Source organism: Peromyscus maniculatus, chromosome X (genome assembly GCF_049852395.1).
Source record: "Peromyscus maniculatus bairdii isolate BWxNUB_F1_BW_parent chromosome X, HU_Pman_BW_mat_3.1, whole genome shotgun sequence".
NCBI classification, from domain to species: Eukaryota; Metazoa; Chordata; class Mammalia; order Rodentia; family Cricetidae; genus Peromyscus; species Peromyscus maniculatus.
The window spans coordinates 133,077,066-133,099,475 of NC_134875.1; the positions used below are offsets into that span (position 1 = coordinate 133,077,066).

The 22,410-nt window shown below is 39.8% G+C and overlaps 1 protein-coding gene across 5 annotated transcripts in view; it reads left to right on the forward strand.

Moving 5' to 3' along the window:
* The window catches only part of Rpgr (retinitis pigmentosa GTPase regulator), a 46,955-nt gene that overhangs the window by 15,744 nt on the left and 8,801 nt on the right, over positions 1–22,410 (forward strand). For 2 of the 5 annotated variants that reach the window (XM_006976904.4, XM_076561936.1), the window contains exons 9-14: positions 1,402–1,526; positions 3,963–4,145; positions 5,201–5,369; positions 10,378–10,475; positions 15,244–15,309; positions 16,723–17,589. In XM_006976904.4, the coding sequence (XP_006976966.1) occupies positions 1,402–1,526; positions 3,963–4,145; positions 5,201–5,369; positions 10,378–10,475; positions 15,244–15,309; positions 16,723–17,589 (1,508 nt within the window). The remainder of the gene's footprint in view (positions 1–1,401; positions 1,527–3,962; positions 4,146–5,200; positions 5,370–10,377; positions 10,476–15,243; positions 15,310–16,722; positions 17,590–22,410) is intronic. The other 3 variants (XM_006976905.4, XM_076561938.1, XM_076561937.1) reach the window with 2 other exon arrangements.

Consider the following 22,410-nt stretch of genomic DNA (forward strand, 5'->3'; position numbering starts at 1 on the left):
TTAATGATCTCCTTTGCATAGCATGTAACAGCACTATGTAGAATGAAAAACAAAAACAAAAACGTATCATTCCTTCATTGTCCCATAGAAGCTGTTGATATGTGTCCCTTATTGTGGTGCCCTAATAATAGCGTCTCTGTCCATAGTGCCCCTTTTCATCAACCCTGAACTGTCACTGATGGGGAATATCCTTCTTATGAATCATGTGTCTTGCTGTAGATTGTTCAGTTAAGTTTGCATAGTACTTTTTCTACCTGATAGAAAGAGTTATGACACTAATAACTGAATATTAAGTTTGTTTGACTTTTTGTTCATCCATCATCCTTCCCAGGGAAGAAGTGTTACAGATTTTTCTCTCTCTAGTACATCTGGTACAATGATATATATTGAGTTTTCTGAAATTCTTGCCACTTTCCTACCAAATAGCTCATAGTTTTGAATGTTCTTCCAGCTTGGAAGTACAATCAAGCATATGGGATAAGGGTTTACTTTCTCAGGCAACAGAAATCCTGGAAAATCACACATTAGGAATTTGCTTACTTTTGTAAATTAAAATAGTCTATGACTTCAAGTCAGTCTTCTGTCGGGTGTTGGGGATTCTCTTAGTGTGCAACCGCTCTGCCCTCTTCAGGCAGCAATCCCCAGATCCCAGCGAGCTAGTCATTTCCCAGCTGGAAGCCGTCCTCTCTTCAACTCTAATCAACTACTTCCCCCTCTTTGGTGCTCTTACCGTGCCTCTGCTTCTGGGGCACTCACTACACACCCTGTAACGCAGGGTATGAAGGAGGGGCTTGCGAAGATTGCAAAAGTTAAGTGCAACTGCTGTGTCAACCTGTGGTGGCACTCGTTAGAGAGAGGCGGCAGGATTGTTGATCATTGTGTGCTGCTCAAGACAGGACCCACGCACTGATACGGGGATTGGTCAGAATGCTTGCTTGACTCCTGGCATTGTGTAGACAGTGTCCCACAGCCAGGAGCCAAACTCATGAAAGGAGCAGCTGTGTTCGAAGTGATACCGTTCTCCACCAGTGACAGACAGATTTGCACCCCTAGGAGAGACAGATGGATCTGGAGACATTTGATTTCCACTGCTGCAGAAAGGAGCTATTGTACTGGTATGTAGTGGATGGGGCTCCTTACGGCAATAACTAGACTACAGTGCATAGGACAGACAACAAGTCTTTTACACCGAGACTTAGTGGTCTGTCTGTTCTCACTTCCATTGCCTACTCTTATATGAAGAACCACAAATACGATACTTTGCACGGGTCAGTAGACCAGAGTGAATTTAATTCAGATTCCTATGAAAAGATTATAATTGCAGTAGAAGTTTAAGGTATTTGTCTATAATTAGATCTGTACAAATGGAACTTAGTAACATCAGTTTTGTTTGCATTTCAGATATCGGCCTCATGTATACTTTTGGAGATGGCCGACACGGAAAATTAGGACTTGGAATGGAGAATTTTACCAATCAGTTCTTTCCTACTTTGTGCTCTAATTTTTTGAGATTTACGGTTCAATTGGTAAGAGTTTCACATTTCCTTTTACATATTTTTATATTTCTAGATTTAAAACTTTTGTTATTTCATAAAATACATGTTTATGTTTGTGTGAGCATTTCATAGATATAGCTAATAATAACTATAACCTGTTTTGTAAGAGCCAAATGTTAGATATCATACTACTCTGAAAATCTCCTTTTCCAATTTTGCCCCTTCAACCATATTTTTGGTACAGATATTGACTTTTCTGCTTCCTATTCACTACTCTTGGAAAGCAGGACTGTGCCATGCCTGTAAGCTTTGTCTCATGTAGCAAGTACCCAGTAGGCGGCCTTGCTCGCCAGGCTAACAGGCAAATGCAGTATGACTGGGGAGGTTGGGCACTCTCAAACCCTGCACAAGAAGAGACGAGACGATAAGTGAACAGTGTTGCAGATGATTTATTGGCAGAGCACTCAGATAAGAATCTATCTTTTCAGTACCACGTCATGGCCAGGCTTCCTGTTTGATTGTTTCTAGTGTGTTTGCTAGCTAAGAACTATAGACATCTAAGTGATGGTTACTTGGTGATGCTCATATTGCTTCTCCAAAGACGTGTCTCATACTATGGGACACTTCTCTTATTCATTTGATAACTGGGATAGTTTTAGTTGCCAGCTTGACACAAGCTAGAATCACGTGGGGACGGGGAGGGGCCCTCAATGGGAGACTGTCTAGATGAAGTTGGCCGGTGGGCATGCCTGTGAGGAATTTTCTTAATTAGGTTCACCCAAGTCTGAAAAGCCATTCTGAATGTCAGCAGCACCCTTTTGCAGGCTGGGCCTTGGACTAACTAGCATTGTGTGCATTGCTCTCTGCCCCTGGCTGTGGATCTGAGGTGATTACCTCCTTCAAGCTCTGCCGCTAGGCTCTTGTTATGATGGGCCTCAGACTGCAGCTGAGAGCTAAAATAAACGCCTGAGTCGCTTTCTTCGGGGTATGTTATCACAGAGAGGAGAAGAGAAGCTAAGATAATAACCATGTAATGGAAGCTTACTGTGTACAAGATATTGGTCAACGTATTAGGAATACAAATTATGAACAAAAATACCAACTGCTTGGTCAGTGATCTTTATCGACAGGAGAGTTTTAAAGAGGAATATGCAAAATTCTAGATGAAATTTTAATAAAAGTTAGGTGCAGGGTATGCAACTCTTCTTAGATCATCAGGAAGAGCACTGCAAAGTGGCTAGAATCTGAGTCTGAAAAAGAGTATAGGCTCTTTTTCCAATGGCTTTTATTGATGAGTTAAGACCATTTGTATTTAGGATTATTATTGAGATAGGTGTGTTAATTCCTGTAATTAAAAATTAATCAAAACATAATTATATCACTTCCCCTCCATCCTTCCCTTTCCAAGCCCCTCTCTCCCAAATTCGTATCCTCTCTATCCATTTTGATATATATATATATATATATATATATATATATATATATATGTTTGTATTATGATTGCATTCGTCTCCTCATTACTCTCTCATATCCTTTCCCCTCCCCCTCTCAATGCTTTCTTCTTTTCAACTAGCATATCTCTTACTCCCGTGCCTTTCTTTTGGTTCACTGGATTTAGGATTGCTTCCATGGTAAGGGGCTACTTGCTAGAACACGGCCAACGCAGTACTGTCTACACCACCAAAGACAATGTCCTCCCCTCCCTCAGTAACCATTGACTACCAATAGTTTCTTAGAACAGGGTGGTACTTCGTGGATGCCTCTGCCTTCCATGATGGAATGTTAAGGGGCCCAATCCTGTGCAGATTTTGTGTAGATATGCATAATGGTCAGAGACTAGTTATTCTTGAGTAATTCCCCTACTAATTAGTTTCTGGATATTTTCTGAAGTTTTAAATGCTGTTTAAAGATCAAAACATAACATTTTCTAAGTTTTTTTTTTTTTTTTTTTTTTTTGGTTTTTTGAGACAGGGTTTCTCTGTGTAGCTTTGCACCTTTCCTGGAACTCACTTGGTAGCCCAGGCTGGCCTCGAACTCACAGAGATCCACCTACCTCTGCCTCCCGAGTGCTGGGATTAAAGGCGTGCGCCACCACCGCCCGGCTCATTTTCTAAGTTTTAATGAGACACATTTAATGAGATACTGTAACAAGGGCATTTTCTCTAGATTATATTAAGTTGAAAGTAAATAATGGAATAGACTGCTTTTAATTTTCCATCAGTGTTTAAAGAATATATGTTTAATTCATGTGTATGTATGTGTATAGATAGATGATAGATAGATAGATAGATAGATAGATAGATAGATAGATAGATAGATAGATAGATAGAAAGAACAGAGAAAAGCCATAAGCCAGTCTTGGAAGTGTGCCTCTAAGTAAATGTCTTGTTGCTGATCTGATAACTGTTAGCCTATTTGTGTTTGATGTTAACATTGATTCATTTTTCTGTGAATTTATGCTTGCAGATTGCCTGTGGTGGGTGTCATATGCTAGTTTTTGCCACCCCACGACTTGGTGCAATAGATGAATCTGAGTTTGAAGAAGTATATGAGCCTTACCTAAGTACATGTTCTTTGCCCATCAGTGACCTCTCCCCAGGAACTCCATTGAATAGATCTTTATCAGCGCGCCTGCGGCGAAGAGAGCGGGTACAGTGTGATCTTGTCTGTATGATAGTACTATCTACCACTGCAAAGAAAACAGAAACAATCCTTTTTCTTTTGAAGTCAAGGGAGGGCCTTTCAAGAGGAAGTTGGTAATACAATGAAAAGAGATAAAGGCTTTTCAACTTTTATAGTAAGTTCAGAGTTAAGATATTTAAAAAATACAAATTGGAAAATTCAAATTACCATGGATAACCTTTGTTTATAGATCATTATCAAATGCACAGCACATTTGTATGGATCTTCCTTTCCTCAAAGTGAGTAGCCCCTTGAACTTTTCTTAAGCTGTATGTGGGCTGATTATTCGTTACATGCTTTTTTGTAATACTGTGGTAAGAACATTTGTATCCATGTAACACAGCTTTAAGAATGTACAACAGAGTTTTAGTGTAATAAGAGATATGGTGTTATATTGTACACTTCATCATTTAGCACAATGCTGCCTTCTTTTTGATAAGCCTCCTAAGCAGTGGAAGGTTATAGACTATAAACAATGAAACATGAGAAAGAAAGAAATAAGTCCTTTACTTGGAGACAGAGAATGTTTCCTACCAACTGCATTTAGAGACTCTCTGTGCTTCAAAATTGCTATATAAGTTGCACATCTTTAAAAAGAAAATAGTTAAATGCTTAAAAGCTTTGAAAATTATTTTAAGTTCCAAAATGTGTTCCTTTTGAAGTGAAAAGGTTTAGTCTGTATTTTATTATGAAAAAATATATATGGAATATTGAAGACTGTCCCATTAGACTAGGGTAATACTTGTTTCTTATGAGCAACTTTTTATTTCTTAGGGTAAACAGATGAAACACAAGTATATTCCTTAACACATGAAAAATAGACTTTAATAATGATGGTGTAGGGTACCCAAGATACAAAGACAAAAACCCAGAAGGCTTTTGAGTCCTTGGGAATACTTGAGTGCATGTCGTAGAACATTGGCAGACCTCCAGGCCTTCTCTTCCATCTTTCAGTAACTGGGGGAAAGTGTGTGCAGATAATGTATGTACTCACTGACAGTTTGTTTAACCTTATTTTAAAGGAGCGACCACCAGGTTCTGTTGCAGTGATGGGAACACTGCCTCCATTAGAGGGGACTTCTACCTCCACAGCAGCTCCTTATTTTCCCCCCACTTCAATCCCCTTCCGTTTGTCTATGAATACCTACCCAGAGAAGAGCCCTGCTGAGTCGGTGGGGCCACTGGACTCAGGTAATGTTGGCCTGCTTTCAAAGGAAACTGGACTTGCACTCCTGTAGTATTCCTGCTTGTCTTAAGATGTTTTCTCCTGGGCCAGGGACAGAGGCTAGTGGTGTAATTATAGTACTTGCTTAATGTGGGTAAGGCCCCGAGATTCATTCCCAGAACTGGAAATAAATCAAACACCTGGTTTCTTCCATTTTGTTATATTATCTTTTCCCTAGTTAGAGTGTGACATTTCTAATTGGAACTGAAACCTATATACATCATATAGCACTCACCACAGCAACAACTCTGTGTAATCCACATAGAGTCATTGTAGGCCTGTGAATTCCATGACTTAGGTGGGAATATAGACTTTATTGTAGGGCTAAGAAAGGCAAGGCTCCAAGAGATGCAGTGACTTTCTTGCAGCCATTCAGCTGATGAATGTAGTAGACAGGGTATAAATGGAAGTTCTGTACTGCATCACAGTGCTTATGTGCTTCAGCGTGGAGTTATGTAGTTCAAGTCATTTAAATTGCATGCTGGGTCTGGCCCTTCTAAACTATGGAACCATCTGAATTTTTCAAAGCCTCGGTTTCTTTATCTTTGACATGGGTTTGAGAATACTGAACTGAAGGTCTGGCAAGATGACACAGAAGATAATGGCCCTTGCTATGTATGACTTACAACCTGAGTTTACTCTCTGAAACCCACATAAAGGTTAAAAGAGAACTGACAGCTGCCTCAGGTTGTCTCATGTGGCACATGTGTACTCATATACATGCATACACAATAATAATAATTCAAAAAATTGAATAAATGCATAATTAAGAGAGCGATGAGTAAGAGTATGAAATGAGGTCTAGCATGTAAAATACGTGGTAATGCATTCAGCACCTCTATAAACCCCTTTCTAATTATACTTAAGATCCTTAATGCCTCTACTTCATTGCATATTAGTGATAGGTCTCCTAATTTAAATTACAACCCCAACTCTTTTAGTATTATACAGCTCTTAGACTCTGCTTTTTTTTTCAGATCATATAAATATTTCTCCTTTAACTATTCTGCACCTCTCCTACATAATATTATTTGGAAACATTAGGGTAGCTTAGGAGAATCTGTCCATTACTACAGATGTATACTTGAATATAACCTCATGACCAAGAGATCAGACCCACAGTAGTTTGGGGATTCAAATATGAAACAGAAGCAGGTGAGATGGTTCAGAGGTTAAAGACATTTGCTGTGAAGGCTGAGTGACCGGAGTTCATGCCTGGTTTTCACATGAAGGTGGAAGGAGATAACTGCATGTACCCATATACACCTCTTTCTCTCTCTCTCTCTCTCTCTCTCTCTCTCTCTCTCTCTCTCTCTCTCTCTCTCTCTCTCACACACACACACACACACACACACACACACACACACACAAATAATGTTGAAAATGAAACCCAAGAGTCGGAGATAAAGCATGGCAGAGATGACTTTTTGTATCTTTGAGGACCCTAGGCAAATGACTGAATCAATAAGGGGCCAGGGACCAGGCAAGAGCAGACCGTGGAATAAAAACTATAAGCAGGACATCAGTAATGAGCTAGTTAACATGCACCTCTCATAGGATTCACTTTGAAATAAGCATGAACATCAGATGGTGCTATTTAACCTTAAACATAAAAAAGATGTGAAGTGGGAGGGGGCATGAGAAGAACTAGATGTGTGGGGTCAAGATGATCCTATTTCATTGTATACATGTTTGAAATTCTCAAAAATAAAAATTTCAAAAAACATTTAAAACTGTTTCAAGTAATAGCAGATTTTGCTGAGCAGCATGCTCAGAGAAAGGTGAGTTTATAGTGTAGGAAAGTTATTCAACACTTTAGGAGCTTTCGGTATGGCGTGATATATAATTTTATAATTTTGTAGCTTGAATAAATGAGAGTTACACTTAAAATTTAAACTTTTTATGACAAATTTAATTAAAACATAAAGTATTGAAAAGACTCAGCCACACAAAGAGAATATACACATTCCAGACAAAGAAAATAGTAGACACAAAGATTTGGAGGCAATGTATTAGAAAAGGCAGTCCGTATGATTAGAGGATTGAGGACATTCAGGTGAATATGTTGTCGGAGAAAGAAACAGAAACTAGGTGAGAAGAGAGCTATTTGTATTGAATATTTGTCTTCAGGTTAATGGGGCTTTTTTTCCTGATGTGTTCCAGTCCAATTGACCTTTTAAGATAGTCACTTCTGGGTTATTGTGGATTGTAGGGAAGTCAGACTACAAGCTGGAAGGACACTTGTTTTTTAGAGGTAAAGGAGGAAGGACTGATATTAGTCTGTAACCATGGACTCAGGAAATTAGTATCTGAGAGAATGCTGGTTTGAATGCTGAGTGTTGGTCAGAGCTCAAACAAAGCTTCCAGATTTCCCAATGCATTTGGCATCATGGAGAATACTAGCAACCTCAACCTGAGAAGCTCTAGGGAATGATCTGGGTAGAAGCCAGAGTGTTTCGAGTTGAGATCTGACAGGAGAATGAGAAGTGAAGAGGAGCTAAGCTCTCTAGATCATTATTTTGCCTGTTTGGTTATGAGACAGCCCGAAGAACTCGGACGGCTGCTGGAGGGGTTGTGAGGCCAATGTGGCACACAATGGGATGATACCACATGTAAGTCAATGGCAGTAAGCCAGTAGTCTAGGAGAGCATGGTTGAAACACTTGAGAGGCTGGCACACAGAGCAGTCTTTGGTAGTAGGGAAGATATACTACACTTTAACAGAAAAATGAGAAGTTGGATACAAATGTATATAGATGGATAGATAGAAGATGCTAAATCTGATGACTTACATTTTCTCAGTCAAACCTGAGGCAAGGCCATAAAACTGATCATTTTTTTCCAAACCTACATTCTCTGGTTCTCCAATCTATCCTTTTGTGACAGTTTCCACATTAATCTTTTCTAATGTGCAGTATAATGCCTATCTGACTTTGTCCTCTTAAGATTCCTCAGTTTTATGAAAATGCATATAAAAGTTCCCATATGAGTCTCACCTGCTCTTCTAGCTTCATCTTTCAATAATATTTCCTTAAAATATTTATCTAGATTAGGAGAAAAGCCATGGCCCATGGGCCAAATCCAACTATTGTCCTATTTTAGGAAGTGGGAATTGATGGAAACCCAGCCATCCTGGTTCCTCCATGTATTGTGAGTGGCTGCTTTCATGCTAAAATGTCGGAGGTTGGGGCCTCGAGAGGAAGGTAGCAGTTAAGAGCCTTTGCTCTCGCAGAGGACCTGAGTTGACGTCCCAGCATCCATGTTGGACAGCTCACAACCACCTATAACTCCATCTTTGGGGGATCACACACCCTTTCCTAGCCTCTACAGGCGTGTGTGCACACGTGCGCTCACACACACACAAATAATAATAAAATCTTTTTTGAAAGTTTCAGATGTGAAGGACAGCTGTACAGTTCCTGTGCTTGCTTAATGTCTGAAACTTTCAAAACACAGCCTCAGATGTTAACTTACGGTCTTGGTGTTGATCAAAGTGAGTGATTCAGTTGGACTTACTGAAGAGCATGGCCTGCAGAGTCAGACAGAACTGAGATGGGAAGTAGGCACCAGACGAGTCAGTGAAGCATACTTTTCTCTCATTGTCGTAAAGTATATGCTTCTGACACTTCGTGGGAAATCTTGAACATACGCTCTTTTTTTGTAGCTCTCTGCTTCTTTGCTTTAGTAGTATTGGTCTTCAGTCTCTACCTCTCCCACCTGTATCGCCGGCGACCTCACGGAATTCTGGGCATCCTTTCATGAAATCTTTCCTGATTCCCAATAGCCATATGTGATTCTTTTCTTTACCCAGTATCCTATGTTCTACATCCCTTCTAGAGCATGAGTTCATTAAGGGTTAACAATTACATTACTATTTCTTAATAAACACACACACATACTACACACCATCTGTCTTAAACCTTAAATAGAGATAATTGAAACAGAAATAGTTATTAAGTTTTCTCTTCATATATCTCATATGAAAAGAATATAAAATGAACAATTTACATTCGTTTACATTCAATGACAGTCAATTGAAAGGATTTAAAAGAGAGCAGTGAGTGTATGCTGACATTTTTAATGGCAATTTCATCAGGGAGTACTCCATACATTGTCAGGTGATCAAAAAGGGCATAGTTACAAATGGACAAAAGTGTAAGTTCAAATAGAGCCAATTGATTTTGAATTTTCTGCCTTTATGATATTTTGTGACATTACCATTTTTTTTATTTCTAAATGCTTACACTAGTTTTTCATTGCTAAATTTAAAAATGACCACAATTTAACAGGTCAAAATCATGGATATTTCACACAACTTTTGAGAGTCAAGAATCCGGGCACAATTTGGCTGAGTGTTTCATGCTCAAGCTCTTTCATGGACGTGCACTGTTAGATGGGATGTTAGTATCTGGAAGCTTGACTGGACTTCCAGCTCATTCATGTGACCATTAGCAGGGCATTTCACAGCCTTGCCATATAGGCTTCTCCAGAGAAATGCTCCCAATATGGAGCAAGGAGTCACAAAGAGAGAAATAAGACATGTGTGGGACTAAGAAACTGGAGTCATGTCACAGTTGTGTCCACTTTATTTGATCGATCATACACATAGAACTCAACCCCATACCATATGCATGGGAGCGACACAGAGATAAGAATACCAGGGGAGTGTGCGTCATTGGGACGGTCTCAGGCTCTTGATACATGCAGTTCCACTGAGAAATACTTATTCCAAAGGAAGAGTGTTTGCATGTCCTTGTGAATGAAGTTGTTGCTACGTAATTGGCAAAAAATTCAACTTTGAGTATGAGATTTGAAAATGCGCTGCTGCTAGGAATGACTGCCGCCCATCTCCAACCACAAGAGTAAAGGGCCTTGGACGCAGTCACAGCCCACCATGTATGGCAGAGCGAGGTTTGCTTCCTTTGCTTTCCTCGTTTGTTAGATCTGAGCCTGACTTCTGCTTTCATCCATTCAGATTATTTTGAAGATAAAATGAACAAAGAGACAGAGACAGAAAATTCTTCAGCAGTGGATTCAGAAAACCTTGGTGAAACTACTGATGTCTTAAATATGGTAATTACTTCCTGTCTATTTAGATATGAGTTATGTGAATTTGAGTTCCTCATGAACTTGTGTGTATATACTTTTTATATTCTTTTATGTGTAAAAGCCGATTTTGTTAATATCTAATAGCACATACTAGTATTCGTGGGTTTCACTGTGACATTTCCATACCTTCATAAGTCAGGCTTTGATCATGCGTACCCTCCCTTGATCCTCTCTTACCCTACACTTGCCCCTCCCCGCCCTTTAACAGTCCACCTTCTCCTTTTAGGTCGTCTTTCCTTTTAGTTTCTGCTTGTGAGAGAAAATGTAATATTTTGTCTGTGTTAGATTGCTTAGCATGTGTCCTACAGTTACATTCATTTTCCTGAAAATGGCATGAGTTCATTATTCCTTATGGGTGGGGGTGGGGTGGGGGAGAGAGAGAAAGGGAAGGGAGAGAGTATTTTTCTTTATCCATTCATCTGCTGACAGAATCCGTTAACTTAACTAATGACTTTTACTGCACTAAACCTGGGTATACACCTCTTCTCTCTCACATACAAACCTCAGACTAGTCGAATTAGATTATTTTCTTTTTAAATAGTAGTTTTAATAACTAGAAATGCGTAACAATTAGTAATTTAATAATAGTTCAAATAGTTATTTTTAAATAATAATAGTTCTATTTTTAGGTTTTTGAGGAACCTTTGTACTGTTTTCCATCATGGCTATACTAATTTACATCCCTACTAAGGGTTGGAAGTGTTCCTTTTTCTCCACATTGTCCTGTCCCATTTTTATCTCTTATTTGTGCATTTGGATCTTTTTTTTTCTCTTTGGTTAATTTAGCTAAGGTGTTGTCCATGTTCGTTATGCTTTAGTGGTGTAGCTCTTTGTTTCGTTGATCTTTTGTGCTGGCCTTTTAATCTGCATTGAATTCATTTCTGATCTGATCGTTATTGTGTATTATTTCTTTCCATCTCCTGATTTGGGTTCTGCTGTGTTGTTGTTTTTCGAAGGCCTTGAGATGCATTGGTACGTTTTATGATCTCTCTGGCTATTTTGTTTGCTTGCTTTCCTTCAGCACTCACTGCTATGAACATCCCTTTTTATACAGCTTTCTCTGTAGCCCACAGGCTCTGGTATATTATGTTTCCATTATAGTTTTTCTTTCTATCGATTTCTATTATTTTCTTTTTATTCCATGTGGTCTGATAAGAGGTCAGAAATTAAAATGTTTTTGAATTTTGGAAATTTTTCTTTGTGGTCTTACATATGGTCTATTTTGAAAAAAATTTCATATGCTGATGTCAAGAAATGTGCATTCTATATCTGTTGAAATATATGTGACATTACTGTGTTGATTGTTTGCTTGGATAAGAGTATGGTACTGAAGTCACCACTATTATTGTGTTGGAGCCTATCTTTCCCTTTATCTCTAGTTGTATTTTATTTCATAAAATTGAGTGCTTCAGTATTTGGTGAATACACACACACACACACACACACACACACACACACACACATTATATATATATATATATATATATATATATATATATATATATATATATATATATATATAAAATTTTTTTCATGAATTGTTCCCTTGATCAATATGTAGTGGCAGTCCTGGTTTCTAATTTTGGCTTTCGGTATATTTTGTAATATATTAGTGTAGCTACTGCTTATGTTCAGACTCCATTCACTTTGAAATAAATCTCCATCTCTTTCAGTTCTCGTATGTTTTCTTGATGCAATTTTTCCATAAAACGTGTTGCTCTTTGCTTTTACATACAGTCACCCAATTGGTGTCTTTTAATTGGTAAATTAATACCATTTACATTAAGTTATTATTGAAAGGTGTATATGTGTTACTGATTTGGTTCTTTCCAAAAAAACAAAAACTCTGTTTATTTCTTCTTGTCTTCAAATGTCTTCCTCTCATGCTAGAAGTGGTGGTTAGCTGTTTCTCACATGTATGCCTGTTCTTACAGTGAGATGGAATCTTTTCAGTGCTTTCATGATTGTTTGTGCTCTCCTTTTTTTCCTAGGTGTAGGATTGCTTTGTCTTCTGTGATGCTGGTCTGTTAGTCATGATTTACGTTGATGCATACTTATTTTGGAAGTCTTTATTTCTCCGTTCATTTTGAAGGATAGCTTTGCTAGGTATCTTAGGGTTACTGTTGCTGTGATGAAACACCATGACCCAAAGCAACTTGGGGAAAAGGGGTTTATTTCACATTTTACTTACAGTTCCATATACCAGTTTGTCATCAAAGGCAATGAGGACAGGAACTCAAGCGGGGCAGGAACCTGGAGGCGGGAGCTGATGAGGCCACGGAGAGGTGCTGCTTACTAGCTTGCTCCTCATGGCTTGCTCAGCCTGCTTTTTTTTTTTTTTTTATAGAATCCAGAATGACTAGCCTAGGAATGGCACCATTGACAATGGAATGGGCCCTCTAACATCAATCACAAATTAAGAAAATGCCCTACAGGCTTGCCTACAGCCCAATATTATGGAGGCATTTTCTCAATTGAGGCTCCCTCCTCTCTCATGACAATAGCTTGTGTCAAGTTGACAGAAAACTAGCCAGCATACTTGGTATGCTAATCTTGACTGGCAGGTTTTTTTCTATTAATTGAAATACATCTTTATTCCATTCTCTTTAGTCTTTAATTATGTTGATAAATCTCTTATTCTAATTGATTTGCCTTTAAATGTAACCAAGTGTTTCCTCTCATGGCTTGATTGTTTATTGATTGCCTTTGAGATTCCATCTCATTCTGTAGCCATTCTGTCTTAGAATTCACTCTTTAGTTGTGCCTGGCCTTGAACTTACTATAGGGTCTAATGGCCACAGCCTTCCTAGTATGTTTCTGTGTTGAGATTTACACATTTGTTGGAATGGATGTGTCTAACACTCTTATGTGAAAGCCTCCTTACCTAGCACCCCTTTCCTAATGTTGTACCTTGAGGTATCAGTTTAGTGGGTAGTGTTGAGTTGAATTGCAATTCGACTTCCTGCTATAACTTTTGTGTGGACTATTTGGCAGTGAACAGTAAGTTTTGACGTGATATGTACACTGTCAGTCTGGTAAAGGCACCCTCTCTGTGCACACACGGGTGGCTATCATGTAGAATCTTATACAACTCTTTGCTCTAGTTTGGAAAAGTTGGATTCCTGAGGCTCCTATTCTCAAGGAAAGCACCTCCCTGTCCACTCAGCATTACAGAGAATTCTCATGGGGGGGGCGTGTCAGAATCTCCTCCCCCAGGCCAACCTGACTCTAGGCTGCTGCCTACCAAACTCATACAATATTGCCTGGAAACTGTTGTGCAGCTTTTGCTTGGAATACATGAACAAACATGCATCCATTCAAACATGCATAGGGAACTAACAACAGACCAAATTAACAATACCACCAAAGTCCCACATGATAAACCAATGTGGGCTACTTATAGGAATGTGTGTTAGGGGTTACATACAAGTGCATAGATGACTCCAGGGTCCTCTATGGAAATCTTGTCACTGAAAATCCCATCCCAGTATGTGTGATGCTGCCCCGAAATTACCTCCTTGGAATCTCCTATAGAACTTGAAGGCAACTCAGCAGGTCAGAGAGCCTCTGCTCACCAGTAGTCCTGACTGCTTGCATAACCTGGAAAGGGACTGTGTGAATCTTACATGTTTCGATGACTTCTTGAGACTTGCGATTTGTTTATTTCCTAAGTCTTAGCGAGCGTCCCCTCAAGATGGAATGCTTCAATTAGGAGGAAATGGCTACACAACCTGGTTGCAAAGACAGGAAAATATAGGAACCTTTAATTCGCAGAGCACTTAAGCATTAGCCATCACAAGATGGCTCCCCAGTTGGAGCACTCTGAGAATAATCTTGGAAATAGAGAAATTCTCCAGAACAAGCTTGCAGTGCTGATTTTAAGTCTCTTGTCTATCTAGACTGTGTGTCTTCCCCAGCCCCACAGTGTCATTTCTTGTAGTTCTAAAGCTGATGGTGAGTGGTCTTTAGTGCCACAGCTCAGAGGAAACCAACCATAAGCTCACAGACTCAGAAAGACAGATACCACATTTTGTCTCTTATGTGTGAAATCTTGATTGAAAAGAAAAAAATCTGGCATGAAAGTAGAAGGAGAACTATGTGGGGGCAGGGACAGTGGGGTGAGAAAGGGTGGTAGGGGAGTGTGGCTGAAGTACACACTACACATGTGTGAGAATGTCGTGAGGCATAGTGTTTTATTGAATTACTAAATGGTTGTATCTTTTTAAATCTAAGCCCACGGAGGCTAAATTCAGAAGTCTGTTAGCTCCTGCTAGGATTTCCCTGAGTACCAAACTCTCCACTGGTAACGCTCGCTGGGGCGTTTTGTCATTCACTCTTACCATCTCTTGGTCCACTCTTCTCTTGCCCCATGCCAACTGCCATGCCTCTGGTCTCGGGACACCTCTTTTCTCGTAATTCTATTCCCCAGCTCCAGCCCTCTCTAAGCATCTGTCCCTCCAGTGTCGCATTCTGCCACTCTCCTGTACTCATCCACTGAAACAAGTAGGAAAGACTCCTGTTTTGCTTCTAATATGGAGAAGCTGGATAGCACTGGGTTGCTTGGAGCTGTGTCTTGAGTATGAGGTCTATTTGTGGAGTTCTCAGCAGCTCTTCTATCCTGACACCGTTACTATGGCAGTTGTAGATAGATTAATGTCTGAGTTTCTTTGTATTCATTATTCATATATAATTTTTCCATTTTATCTAGAATATACATTTTTATTTATTTCAGACACATGTGATGAACCTGAGTTCCAATGAGAAGTCATTAGAATTTTCACCAATTCAAAAACAACAGGTATAACACGTAGAGTTATTGTTATTATTGTGGTGGGTAAGAACAGTTTTAATTATCTTTAAAAATTTTTTCAAAAAAAGACAAAAAGGTAATCATTCACTTATATTAAAATTTAAAAGACAGGAATGCAATGTAGATTACTTCTGTTTTGTTTCTTTTATTGGTATATATTTTCTCATAGAATTTTATTGCTAGAATTTGCTCATCCACTTATTTACCTAAGTTATGATGATTCTTTTCTGCCAAGCAGTGGATAGTCATCATACCTCATACTTGGGGGAAGAGGCTACTATTTATCAGAATATATCTTGTAATTTGGTTGTATATGACTTTGAGTGAGTCACTATGTAGACTTTGCTGGATAATATTCACATCTTTCTAACTCTAAAATTGTGTGGATATTTTAGTATAAACTATTTGATAATCATTTTATGATATTTGGATTAGACTTTATTTATCAAGGAAGGATTAGCATAAAGTGGGATTTAAATGAAAGCTGGAAATTGGTAAGCAGCTGTAGATGGGTAAGAAAGAGAGACTTCAGTTAGTAAAAATATCAGGAGCAAAAAACAGTCTGTGGTTTCCACAACCCTAAATAAATGAAGACCTGCTCTTTATTATTTTGCTTGTCCTGACTTTAGAGGCCAATGAAATAAAAATATGAGGTATTTGGAAGTTACTGAAATAAAGCAATTTAGTTTGGGGTTTGGCTTTGGAAATCATTAATTTCTATTTTCTCCTGCCTTTGCTACATTGTTAGATTAAAAATTCTTAAAAGCAGATCCTATGAAGTGCAGGAAGATCTTGTTGAATTATAAAATCCCATAGGCAGCCCTCTAAAGTGAGAGGTACGCACGTCTTTGAACATGGTGAACTGTTCTCTTGACATGGCTGGCTAGGCTCGTGAGTGCTCACAACCTCAGTGATGGACTCTGCCTCCAGCGGCCATCTTTCCTGTGTCGTTCCTTCCTCTTGTCTTAGATGCTAGACTTGAACTTTTCTGGGGTCCTAGGAAAAGAAAGGCACATACAGTTAGAAATGAGTTCTGGCAGTTAGGCCTGTCTCCCTTAGGATTCAAATCTCAAAACTTCCTAAAGAACAGACCCGGAAACAGTAGAAATGGGAACCCCTTCTTTTTAAATGGCTATGTAGTCCATATTTCACATACTGCTTTTCTGTTAGGCTCTGTCAGGCCTACTTTAGTGGGTAAAAATGATTATGTCTGTTAGACGATTTCTATGTGTTAGCTTGTTAATTTATAAGCATGTATCACACTTTATAAAGTTTAAATTAGTGAGCCTTCACCACCTGTTAGCTTGTAGATGCAAATGTAAAATCTTTAGAGTGATTTATATAACTCTGATGCCTTTGTCAATGACTAATAGTTTGATGGTTACTTCAAAAACTTTGCAGAATCAAGACATGGTTGAGAAAGTGATGGAAAGTACACCTTGTACTGAAAATGATGATAGTTATGAATATGAAGAGATGTCCAAAGTAAAAGAAGGGACAGTATACAAACAATATTTAGCAAAAGGGATCTTCATGATACGACCCCCCGAGATTATGGGGGCATTTTCAGAAGAGGAAGTAGGTAATGGCCTAGACCAGGCGGGGTCTCAGGTCAGCGCTGATGAGAAGGGTTTACAAACAGAGGCTCTAGAACAGGAAAGTATGGAAGACATAGCCCCCGAGAAGAAAAGTGAGGTGGTGGACATGGCAAGTGTGAAAGATAGTAGTGAAGGGGACGAGAACACCAAATCAGATGCCCTTTTTGATGACTTCCAAGACAAAGACTTGACCCCCGAGAGCGAAGAGAATAAAGATACTGCTCAGGAGAGGAAGAGCGATGAGCAGAATTTGATCTTCGACAGTGAAACAGAAGCGCTAGAAGAACCAGACAGTTACATGGAGTATGAAAGGCAGAGTCAGTCAGACAGAGCTGAGGAGGAGGTGGAGCAGGCCAAGGCAGTGGAACCTGGTAGTGACGAGAAAGATGACGATGAGGTGGAGACGGAGCCCTGCCTCTGGTACAGCAGGAAGTGTGCCGAGCAAGACAGCGACAGTGAGCCCAAGGCAGCCAGACTCACTGCCAAATACGATATTCAGCATGACCACTTGTCAGGGATCCCAGAGGAGCAGGAAGGCCCAGAGGACCCAGAGAGAAGTGCAGTAGGGGAGCAAGTGGTTCAGGTGCAAGAGGAAAATGTGCAATTGGAAGTAGAGAGAAAGGAGGAGGAGGAAGCAGAAAGCCTGTCAGATGCCAGTACAGAGAAAGAGGTGAGTGAAAGTGAGGGAGAGTCAGGGGGAGAGGTGGAGGGTGGCTCTGCGGGCGAAAGGGATGAAAACTGTGCAAAGGGTAGATTAGGAGCAGAACCGTGGCCAAGGGTGCGGGAAGAACAAAGGAAGACGGCAGGTAAGAGTAAAGGAGAAAGGCACATCTTGGTTCTGGAAGAGGAGGAAGGGTGGGAGAAGGGGAGTACGGGAGGAGAGAAAACGGAGAGGGATGAAGGAAACCAAGAGATCGAAGAAAGCGAAGCAGAGGATGAAGGAAAGGAAAGAGAGGAAGAGGAGGAGGAAGAAGAGCCAGAAGAGGGGAGGGAAGAGGAAGAAGGAGAGAAAGAGGGAGGAGAAGACACATCAGAGGAGCAAAGTGGTGGGGAGGAAGAGGAGGGAAACAAGGAAGGACATAGGAAAGAGAAAGACAGAGGAAGAGGAGGAAAGGGAGGGGAGGAAGATGAGGGAGGAGGGTCAAAGGAAGGAGAGGAGGAAGGGGGAGGAGAGGGAGAAGAAGGAGAGGAGGAAGGAGAAGGGGAGGAGGAAGGGGAGGGAGAGGAGGAAGGGGAGGAGAAGGAGGAAGGGGAGGGGGAGGAGGAAGGGGAGGGGGAGGAGGAAGGGGAGGGAGAGGAGGAAGGGGAGGGGGAAGAGGAGGAAGGGGAGGGGGAAGAGGAGGAAGGGGAGGAAGAGGAGGAAGGGGAGGGGGAAGAGGAGGAAGGGGAGGAAGAGGAGGAAGGGGAAGGAGAGGAGGAAGGGGAAGGAGAGGAGGAAAAAGAAGAAGGGGAGGGAGAGGAGGAAGGGGAGGGAGAGGAGGAAGGAGAGGGAGAGGAGGAAGAGGGAGAGGAGGAAGGAGAGGGAGAGGAGGAAGGAGAGGGAGAGGAGGTAGAAGAAGGGGAGGGAGAAGAGGAAGGGGAGGGAGAGGAGGAAGAAGAGGATGCAGAGGAAGGTGATGAGGAAGAAGAGGGACAAGGCGGAGGAGAGGAAGAGGGGGAAGAAAGAGAAGGAAATGGAAGGTGTGGTGTCGACAGTGAGGAGGAAGAAGAAGCATATGGTAGGGAAGAAGGGGGATACAAGGAGATAGGTGGAGACGAAAGTCAGGAAGGCAGAACACAGTCCCCAAAAGTGAGTAAAAGAAAAGGTTCTGTGAAAAATGGCAGGCAGAGAACATATCGGGAAAAGCCGACTACTAACCCAGGGAGAAGGGGGAAAGAGCAGAGGTCTAAAATGCCAGTGAAGTCAAAACAACTTTTGGAGAATGGACTCCCGGGTTCCAAATCATTCTGGAATAATGTTTTACCACTTTATTTGGAATTGAAGTAACAGACTAAATTTGACCTGATTATGGGCAGTGAAGTCATTTTACATGCCTTATGCATAATAGATCACTCACTACAGATTATTAAACTGATCTGTTACTATGGTACTTTTATACAGGATTAAAAAACAAACAATTGATATCAGTTGTTCTAAGGTATCAAAGGCAACAGTCTTGATTCCTCTTAAACTCGTATCTGTTTCTTCCCCCAAATTGCTAATCGATAACTAGAAAATATTAAAAGGCTGTTTGTTATAGTTAACATTGTATATTCCTCATGAATGACAGATCTATATACTAGAAACATAAGTACTACGTATATAAAAATCAGTCTTTTTAAAACAGTATGGATGCTTAAGGGCTATCAGAACTTCTGATTTTCAGTACATATTTAAGTACCCCTTTTCAGTCTGTACCACCTAGAATATTTTTATAAGAATTGATGACATTGATGATAATTGACCATAACTGAGGTGAGAAATTCCTATTTTAAAGGAATACCATTTTTCCTTTACTATTTTTGTCCCTTTTGATAAAAATCTATAAAGCAACAGGTCTTTTCAGGCCTTTGAGGCTAATGATGTAATCTCTTTTAATTGCTGCCTAGGCATAGGACATCATAGCTCATGAAATGACAGTCAACTTAAACACATAATATAAGTTTAAATGTTTCAAAGAAGAAAATTATGCATTAAAATTCATTTTTCTGCTCTTAAAAGTTATGATAATTTTAATGTCTCTTGTCTTTTGTAATTGTAAATTTCTGAACTCAAGTAATTTCTGTTTTAACTCAACTGTCAGAGCTTTCATTCTCCATGTGTGTTGTGTCCTCAATGTATTTTCATTGACTTTTGTAATTCTGTTTATCTGTTGCTAATCAGAATGTTTCAAGTAAAATAAAGATTGAATGTATATACTCAATATTATTTGTGGAAAGAAAAACTGTCTAACATTAGATACTGAATTGTTGAGAAGCCAGGTTCCACTAGATTTATAGAATGTAGCTAGTTTGATTGTGTAGTTTTAACTGCTGTTTCATTTATTTCCTTTCTCATCCTGTTCCATACCTCGGGCTTGAGTGATTTCTTACACATTTTTCAAGGAAGACATTCATGGTAACTTTCGTGAATTTTGTGTAGTTGAACTCCATACATTTGATTCTCCATGAGAACGAGAATGAGATAAATGACAAGAATCAGATGAGTAATCTGTAAATTATAACTTGCAGCAAAGATAGTTGGTAGCCTCCCCTGAATAATGGACTACATTGCTGTGATGCTTCAGTCCTTGGCCAAAGTCTACCATATTCATTGCTTGTAGAGTAGAATTGATAGTATGATAAAGGATGTGCACCAAAGGTGATTATTTAAAAATAGATTTTAAAAGATTAAGTAAGAGGGATGGCAGACATGAAGGTCATAAAGGAAATTCATAAGAGAACGCCAGGGAGATGAGAATCTAAACTCCAGTTGTTCATGAAAGGCAGAGCCATTGGTCTTCCAAGAGGAGAATCAGCTGGCAATACTGAAGACATGTTCTTGAGTACACCCATTTCACCGTTTGAACTGATAGAGATAGCCACTTTTGAGCAGCATTTCCTACCAATTTCTTTGCATTTCCCTGCCCCAAAACTTGGTGCACCCTTTAGAAGTAATAGTTCCTACAAGTTACAGTCAAAAGAGCGCTTCCGTAGTCATTTCAGGGCCCCACTTACAGCATGTGCCTTCAAGCTGTAGGAAGTTACACAAGTGTCTTTGCCTTTGTAGCTGTCTGTGTTTTCTAGAAACATACAGAATTAGAATGGGAGACCTAAGTGATAGGAACAGCTTTGTTAGAGCTTTGTCACACCAGAATTTCTGCTATCCCTGTTCTTCAATTTATATATATACATAAAATCTGCTTTATTTCAATACTGGCAAACATATGAATTAAAAGAAATCATTCACAGAGGAAGCAAAAAAAAAAATCTACAGGCCAGAGTATGCCTTCAAGCTGCCAGTTTGCTGTCTGGATTCTGTAAGGACTGGGCTCCCCAACACTGGACTTTGATTGGTTAGTGGTTTTCTATAACGGTCTCCATCTGTCACAAAGAGTCATTTCCTTGATGAATGGTGAGGACTACATTCATGTGTGGGTACAACAACAAATGTCTATATTTCTGTTAGTGATTGTTAGTAAAGTAGTGGTTATAGGTTTTCCTCCAGTATCCATGACTTCACTAGCACTAAGTAGTTGGCATGGTGTCTTTTTTGTTGGAGGGTTTTGTGTCCTATTAGAGAGCTGTTGGTTACTGACAAGGTATGCATGCCAGCAGCACCCTTAGGCTTATGGAACCATGCTCATCATTGTTGTGGTTCATAGGCATCACAGCTAACTAGGAATGTTGATTGCTTCCCTCCTTTGGAAACTTGACCGATGCCTTCTCGTACTATGAAAGCTAGTCCTCATAAAGTGGACATTCAGGTCAGTTCCAGCTCTGAGGCCTCTAAGGCCCAGAAATTCTGGTGTCTTCAGCAACAGGAACTTGCATTCCACCTCTGGGAGTCAACCAGGGGAAATAGCAGCAGCCTATATGTTTTGGGAGCCTCTTGGACAGCCCTGAGCAACAACTCAAAGGAGGGTTTCTCATGTCTGGTCTTAGGGTTTTTGTTAAGTCATTGTTGACACTCACAGGGATCATTTTCAGCCCAAATGGTAAATTTTCATTTAATCTATATATGCATATTTAGACACATAATTGCATGTATTGTAGATTCTTTTAGACAGTTAATAGTATGGTTCTTTTGACGTTTTCAGACATCACTGTTAGTTTACCGTCCTCTCTCCTTATGTATTTACCTCCCTCCCTTTCTCCCTAAAGAGCACTCTCTTAGAGGATATCAGCATCATTGAGCAATAAATTCTAAGGCTCCTCTGGCGTAAAGCTTTAGCCCAGGGTATCCTATCTTCATTGCTCACTGTGGTCCCTTGGCTGTTCTGGTACGTGCAGAACAGCCTTCTCCTTGCCTGTCTTAGCAGTCAGGGTACTAATCTAGAATGAGGATTGGAGATGAAGGTAGAAAAAGCGAGTGGGTACTTCACCCATTTTATAGTAATAAGATCTGGGATATTGTGGCAAACTGAAACATCACAAAGGAACGTTGACTTTTTTGATAGCCCTCACAAGAAGTACAAAGAATATTTATTGCCCTGAGACAAACTGAAGACCAGAACTAACTGTGGTGTGTGACCAATGAAATGATGGTTCAGTTGCACTTGCCTGACCCATTCACTTCTTCACTATGGTCCTAACACAAGACATGTACTTGACCATTCTAGACTATCTTAAGAATGTACTTAAATTTTACCTTTTCTTTTTATAAAATGACAGTATTCTGCCAATCTCTCCTAAATTATCTCAATTTTAAAGGTAAGTGTTTTCTGTGGTTTATAGTAGTTATGCAGATGTGTTTATAACAAGTTCAAAGTGCCACAATTTATGTGACTTTTAGTGAAAAATACTATGTTTA